The sequence below is a fragment of the Leptonychotes weddellii genome, chromosome 15, assembly GCF_054177405.1.
Source record: "Leptonychotes weddellii isolate Sample4059 chromosome 15, ASM5417740v2, whole genome shotgun sequence".
Classification (NCBI taxonomy): domain Eukaryota; kingdom Metazoa; phylum Chordata; class Mammalia; order Carnivora; family Phocidae; genus Leptonychotes; species Leptonychotes weddellii.
In genome coordinates, this window is record NC_138383.1 from 18,850,585 (window position 1) to 18,858,528 (window position 7,944).

The window sequence follows — 7,944 nt, forward strand, 5'->3', positions numbered from 1 at the left end:
AGCACAGCTTCTACTGAGGAAACACTTTATATTTTATTTTAAGGTTATTAAATTTTTTAGAAATCAAGTACAAAGTGTCTGTGACCTATATCATGTATAACTAAACCCCTTGTAGTGTTATTTCAGAATCCAGAGATCTCCCATCTTAAATCCTTGTTTTCCAGTTTCCTCGGCAAAAGAGAGTGAAATAATTAATGCAAGCTCTCTATATTGTTACAGCTCTTGTGTTAAATCAAAAGGCTATGGAGGACCAGGAAATCAGATCAAAGGTAAACAAAAGCTGTGTTGAGCATTCAAAATGTACTTGTATTAAGTTTCAAATGATGAGTTAATTATTTCCCCTTCGTGGATCTGATAAATTCTAACAATTCATGTGTCATTTTAGAGTTATCTAAAACCACCATGGTTAAAACAATTGTTGAAGAACTAGATCCTCGTGGCAAAGTTCTCTCATCCAGAGTTCACGCTGTGGAAGAGAAAGCAGCCAAAGCCAACAACGTGAAGAGTGAACAGAGGGTGCCTTCCTGAGGCCCAGAAGAAGAGTCCCTGAATTAAAATACCAAACTGAAGCTAGGGTCCTAAATAAAAGCCCTCTTATTTTTCTGCTTTTCTTCCAATGAATTAAGACAAGCTGTTTGTAGAATGGTAACATTTCTTTGACTTTCTCTATGGTGGTGTGTCAATAAAAGTTCTTCCTGTTGCAAGTCATCTTCACTGGTTCTGGTCAATCTTTGCATTTTAAACATACCCACAAGGGGAGCTGAATCTGATTTTAATTTTTTTGTTGTTGTTGTTTAATTCAGTGGCCTTCACAAGTTAGGAGTAAGTTTAACAGGTAAACTGGTTGGAGTCTTTTTCACATCTCTGTAAAATTTTAAATCTTCCTCCTGGCTTCTATAAATACTTGTTAAGCACACTTCCTAAGTGCTGGCAATGAGAATAAAATAGTCTATAAAATCTAATTCCTGAATGCAACATGCTTATAGAAGTGGAAATAAGAAGAATCAAAAACATCCTAAAAATAATGGGAAAAAACTGTAAATGGTGATATTTGAAGGTAGAAAGGAAGAGAAAGAAATATGGGAACTAGATAGGGCAAGATAGGGAAATTCCACAATCTTAGGCCACAAAACACATCTTAACAAGCTAAAGAAAACTGAAATCATATCAAGTATCTTTTCTGGCCACAATAGTATGAAATTAGAAATCAATAACAGGAGGAAAATTTGAAAATCCAAAAATACATAAAAAATGAACACATTCCTGAACAATGAGTGGGTCAAAGAAGAAATCAAAAGGAAAATTAAAAAAAAAAAATCTTGAGAAAAATGAAAATATAATATACCAAAACTTATGAGATGCAGCAAGAGCAGTACTAAGAGGGAACTTTATAGTGATAATCATATATTAAGAAAGAAGAAAGTTCACAAATAAGTAATCTAACTTTACATATCAAGGAACTAGAAAAAGGAGAAATTAAGCCTAAAGTTAGCAGAAGGAAAGAAATAAGAAAGATTAGAACAGAAATAAATGAAATAGAGACTACAAAAGAAATAGATAAGATCAACAAAACTGATAGTTGGTTTTTTTGAAAAGTTAAAATTGAAAATCTTTAGCTAGACCAGCCAGAGGGAGAAAGGACTCAAATAAAAATTATAAGTGAAAAAGGAGACATTACAAGTGATGTCAGAAATACAAAGGATTATAAGAGAATACTGAAACATTTATATGCCAACAAATTGGATAATCTAAAAGAAGTAAATTCCAAGAAACATGCAACCTGCCAAGACTAAATCATGAAAAACAGAAAATGTAAACAGACCAATGATGAGTGAGGATATTGAATCAGTAATCAAAAACCCTTTCACAAAGAAAAGCCTAAGACCAGGGCGCCTGGGTGGCTCAGTTGGTTAAGCGACTGCCTTCGGCTCAGGTCATGATCCTGGAGTCCCGGGATCGAGTCCCGCATCGGGCTCCCTGCTCGGCAGGGAGTCTGCTTCTCCCTCTGGCCCTCCCCCTTCTCATGTGCTCTCTCTCATTCTCTCTCTCTCAAATAAATAAATAAAATCTTTAAAAAAAAAAAAAAAAAAAGAAAAGCCTAAGACCAGATGGTTTCACTGGTGAATTCTTCTACTTACAGAAGAATTAATGCCAATCTTTCTCAAGCTCTTCCAAAAAATAAGAGGAGAAAACACTTCCAAACTCATTTTATAAGTCCAGCATTATTCTTATACCAAAGCCAGACAAAGATGCTACAAGAAAAGAAAATTACAGGCCAATATCCCTGATGAATATAGATGCAAAAATCTTCAACAAAACTCTAGCAAAATAAATTCAACAGCACCATAAAAGAATCATATACCATGATCAAATGTGATTTATCCCTGGGATGCAATAAATGTGATACACCACATTAACAGAAGGAAGGGTAAAAATCATATGATCATCTCAATAGATACAGAAAAAGCATTTAACAAAATTTGACACCTTTTCATGATACAAATGCTCAGCAAATTAGGTATGGAAGGAATGTAACTTAACATAAAGGCCATATATGAAATTACCACAGCTAATATACTCAGTGGTGAAAAACTGAAAGCTTTTCCTCTATACCAGGAATAAGGCAAGGATGTCCACTCACCACTTTTATTCAATACTGGAATTCCTAGCCAGAGCAATTAGGCAAGAAAAAGAAATAAAAGGCACCCAAACTGGAAGAGAAGAAGCAAAATTGTCTCTGTTTACAGATAGCATGCTCTTATATATAGAAAACCCTAAAGACTTCACCCAAAAACTGTTAAAACTAATAAATACATTCAGCAAAGTTGCAGGACACAAAATCAATATTAAAAATCAGTTACATTTTTATACACTTACAATAAATTATCCAAAAAGAAAATTAAGAAAACAATCCCATTTATAATAGCATCAAAATGAGTAAAATACTTAGGAATAAATTTAACTAAGGAGATGAGAGACTTGTACACTGAAAACTACAAAACAGTGATGAAAGAAATTAAAGCAGACACAAACAAATCAAAAGACATCCCATGTTCATGAACCCAAAGATTAATAATGTTTAAAGGGCCATACTACCAAAGCAATCTACAGACTTAATGCAATCCCTGTCAAAATCCCAATGACATTTTTTATCATAAATAGAAAAAACAATCCTAAAATTCATCTAGATACAAAAAAATACCTTTAATAGCTAAAGCTATTTTGAGAAAGGACAAATCACCCTTCCTGATTTCAAAATACCTTACAAACTACAGTAAATAAAACAGCATGGAAGACATAAAAATATGGAGAAATTAGAACCCTTGTGCACTGTTGGTAGGAATGCAAACTGGTTCAGCCACTATGAAAAACAGTATGGCAGTTCTTCAAAAAATTGAAAATAGAATTACCATATGTTCTTGCAATTCCACTTCCTGGTACATACCCAAAAGAATTGAAAGCAGGATCTTGAAAAGATATTTGTACACCCATGTTCCAAGCATCATTCACAACAACTAAAATGTAGAAGCAACCCAAGTGATCATCAACAAAGAATGAATAAGCAAAATGTGGTGTATACATACAATCGAATATTATTCAGCCTTTAAAAAGGAAGGAAATTCTGACACATGCTACTACATGGATGAATCTTTGAAGTCACTATGTTAAGTAAAATAAGCCAGTCACAAAAAGACAAATAATATATGATTCCACTTATATAAGGTACCTGGAGTTGACCAATTCATAAAGAGAAAAAGTAGGATGGTGATTGCCAGGGGCTGGGGAGAAGAGAATGGGGAGTTATTGTTTAATGGGTATGTTTAAGTTTTACAAGATGAAAACAGTATAGCGATGTATGTTGGTTGCACAACATTATAAATGTACTCAATACCACTGAATTGTATACTTTAAAATAGATAAGATAATAATTTTGTGTTCTGTGTATTTTACCTCAGTAAAAAGAATAGAGAGCCCAGAAATAAATCCATATATATAGTCAACTTACCTTTGACAAAGGGGCCAAGGATATGTAATGAGGAAAGGATAGTCTCTTCAAGAAATGGTGTTGGGAAAATTGAATATCCACATGTAAAAAGGGCCCCACATGAAATTGGGCCCCTATGACACACTATACACAAAAATCAACTCAGAATGGATTAAATACCCAAACATAAGACCCAAAACAGTAAAACTGCTCAAAGAAAACACGAAAGATGAGATTGGATGTGTTCAGGGTGGTATGGCCATAGACATAGGAGAAAGCTCCTTGACAAAGGTCTTGGTAATGATTTCTTGGATGTGACACCAAAATAAAGGCAACAAAACCAAAGTATATGCAGGACTTTTTACATAACTTCCAGGAAAGAATCAATAATCATGATATCCAGCACTTTGAACTCTATTCTAAGCATCATTTTAATTCTCAGAACAACCCTATGAGATAGATACTATTATCATCCTCTTTTTATACATAAGGAAACTGAGGCATAGAGCGGTTGAGTAACTATCCCAAGGTCACACAGCTAATAACTAGAGTTGCTAGAACACTAATCCAGCCATTCTGGCTCATAGTCTGTGCTTGACTCCAACATAATACCATGTTATTGAGAACCTCATGATTCCACCTTCCTTCTAGCAAGAGAAGGGAGGTAAAAACTAAGTGCATTCTAAACTCCACTCAATCTAAGATTAAGCCATTATCAGAGTCAGGGACCCTGCAGAGTGGCTTTGGATAGTATCTGATTTCATTCCTCAGGTCCGCTGTTCCCTTCAGTGCAGAGTGGGAATATCAAAACCAGGGAAGCCATTTTGTGGGAAGAGTTAGCACACCAGATTCTGATTCTTAGAAAAACTAGGTTATCTAATGACAAAACAAACCTCATTCATGTCCGAGAAAAATACCATTTCAACTTGGGTAACAGAAATGTAGAATGTAAATTTTAAACAACAGCCAGAGATATTGAAAGACCTAAAAGTGATACAGGAATCCATCAAAATCCTAGAGGAGAACACAAGCAGCAACCTCTTTGACTTCAGCCACAGCAACTTCTGGCTAGACACGTCTCCAAAGGCAAGGGAAACAAAAGCAAAAATGAACTATTGGGACTTCAACAAGATAAAATGCTTTTGCACAGCAAAGGAAACAATCAACAAAATTAAAAAGCAACCTATGGAATGGGAGAAGATACTGGCAAATGACATATTGGATAAAGGGTTAGTATTCAAAATCAAACTCAATACCCAAAAAACAAAAAATCCAGTCAAGAAATGGGCAGAAGACATGAATAGACATTTCTCCAAAGAAGACATACAAATTGGCTAACAGACACATGAAAAAATTCTCAACATCATTCAGCATCAGGGAAATACAAATCAAAAACACAATGAGATACCCCACACCAGTCAGAATGGTTAAAATTAACAACTCAGAAAACAACAGAAGTTAGCGAGGATGAAAAGAAAGGGTAACCCTCTTACACTGTTGGTGGGAATGCAAACTGGTGCAACCACTCTGGAAAACAGTAGGGAGTTTCCTCAAAAAGTTAAAAATAGAGCTACCCTGTGACCCAGCAATTACATTACTAGGTATTTATCCAAAGGATACAAAAATAGTGATTCAAGGCACATGTACCCCAATGTTTATAGCAGCAATGTCCACAATAGCCAAAATATGGAAAGAGCCTAGATGTCCACCGACAGATGAATGGATAAAGAAAATGTGGTACACACAAACACATACACACACACACACACACACACACACACACACACACACAATGGAATATTACTCAGCCATCAAAAAGAATGAAATCTTGCCATTTGCAATGACATGGATGGAACTAGAGGGTATTATGCTAAGTGAAATAAGTCAGTCAGAGGAAGACAAATACCATATGATTTCACTTATATGTGGAATTTAAGAAACAAAACAGATGAACAAAGGGGAAGGGAAGGGAAAATAAAATAAGATGAAAATAGAGAGGGAGACAAACCATAAGAGACTCTTAACTCTAGAAAACAAACTGAAGGTTGCTGGAGGGGAGGTGGGTGAGGGCATAGGGTAACTGGGTGATGGGCATTAAGAAGGGTACTTGATGGAATGAGCACTGGGTGTTATATGCAACTGATGAATCACTAAATTCTACCCCTGAAATTAATAATACAGAATATGTTAACTAAATTGAATTTAAATAAAATTTTTTTAAAAAAGGTATTTAAGAATGTTTGAAACTAAACACTAAATTTATTAGGGGCAAATTAGCCTACTATTGTTAGAATAAGATAAAGTGATAAATGTCTTTATCCTGAGGTGAACAGACATTTACACTGCATAACTTACAGTTTAATTCAATTATTTCTGAGTACCTAAAATATGCACATTATATAATGAATGTTCTAATATCTAATACAGTTCTAATACTTAATACCTAATAGAAGAAAGGATAATGATATGTGGCTGAATACGTGTTTCTTACTATGAATAAAATAGCCACTCTCAAGGAAGAAATGTATGGATAGAATTCATTAAGTCTATCTCCCACTTCTGGAAAGGACTAAAGTATACCTAAACTTCTGTAACAATTGTTAGTGTAGAGGAAATCTATGAGTAAGAAAAGTCAAGAGATTTGCCCTGATGAGTAAACAGATTGACAGTGTTTTCAGAAGGAGTTAAGCATCATTCATTCCAGTCCTGCTGGGATATAAAAATGCTTTGTGATCTGTATTGCCGCTTAGCTTCACAGCCAACTCATCCCCAGAAGATTCTAATAATATATGCTTAACTTGTTCCCCAAAAGATTACAAGTTAATTAGTATTTATAAAATATCTAGAGATAAGTAGATTATGTTAATCATACTTTGCAGTCTCATAACACCTCTTATCCAAGAGACTCAAGATTACACTGACCCCATACTCTGTTTTTCTTGTTTTATTCATGGGAAGTTTGGACAAAAGATTAAAATTGTGACCAGGTCACAACAACATCAATAACAAGTCTCTGAATGCGAGCTACAACTCTTATCACATATTATTCTAAACCTGTAGCAATGGTCTGAATTACAGTTTTATATTAATTATCTTAAAATATTTTAATCAAAAAATTCCAGACGTTCTGGCCCACCATTATTACGTATCTTTTAAGAGCAGTAATGTTGGGTGTTTTTCAAAGTATGTGATACACACCGCATTGAAAAATCTCATTCAGAAAAAAGTTACTGTTTCAAAACAATCTAAACCTATAATCAGTAACCAATCAATTTGTACCATTATAAGACATAGAGACCTGACCCTGTCTGACATGTTCACTTTATTATAATAATTTAAATAATTAACATTTACAAAATGTTTGTGCCCTTCAGACTGTTTTATAGTCATTAATTATTGAAACTGCTCAACATTCAGTGTTATTATTTTCATTTGCCCAGCAGGAAAATGAAGCATAACCAAATGGGATAACTTCCCATGGGCATCAAGGAAAGAGCATGAAGAGGTTGCTTACCTATAACAGCTAATCTTCCATCTCGAGTACCATAATTATTGGTGTTCTAGGTAGGGATGAAAACACATCTCTCCTTCATATATTTTACTCCCTAACTATCAATAGGAAGTTCAGTTCTCAAAATAATTCCTAATACCTTAAATACATAAATTTAAACTGAAATACAGTAAACAATATTTTTGAGGTAGAAAAATGAATAATGTGGAGACTCAGAAATTTGTTGAATGGATATTCTGCTCCTGGACTAAACCAAGAAATCTCAGTAAAAATAATTTTCTGTCACTGATACATATTCATTAATTTTAGTTAAATTGATAAGCAAAGTATTGCAGGACTTCTGTTACTTCAGTTTTCAACTTAAAAAAATCAGTTAAAAAATTCCCACTACCGTACCTCTGAAACAAATAATGCAATATATGTTAAGAAAAAAAAAAAGAAGAAGAAG

At 34.2% G+C, this 7,944-nt stretch overlaps 1 protein-coding gene across 1 annotated transcript in view; it reads left to right on the forward strand.

Moving 5' to 3' along the window:
- The window catches only part of LOC102748286 (keratin, type I cytoskeletal 27), a 4,489-nt gene extending 3,952 nt beyond the window's left edge, over positions 1-537 (forward strand). Inside the window, exons 7-8 of the mRNA XM_081805936.1 lie at positions 127-269; positions 386-537. Of these exons, the coding sequence (XP_081662062.1) occupies positions 127-269; positions 386-528 (286 nt within the window). The 3' untranslated portion in view covers positions 529-537. The remainder of the gene's footprint in view (positions 1-126; positions 270-385) is intronic.
- The last annotated feature ends 7,407 nt before the right edge of the window (positions 538-7,944 follow it).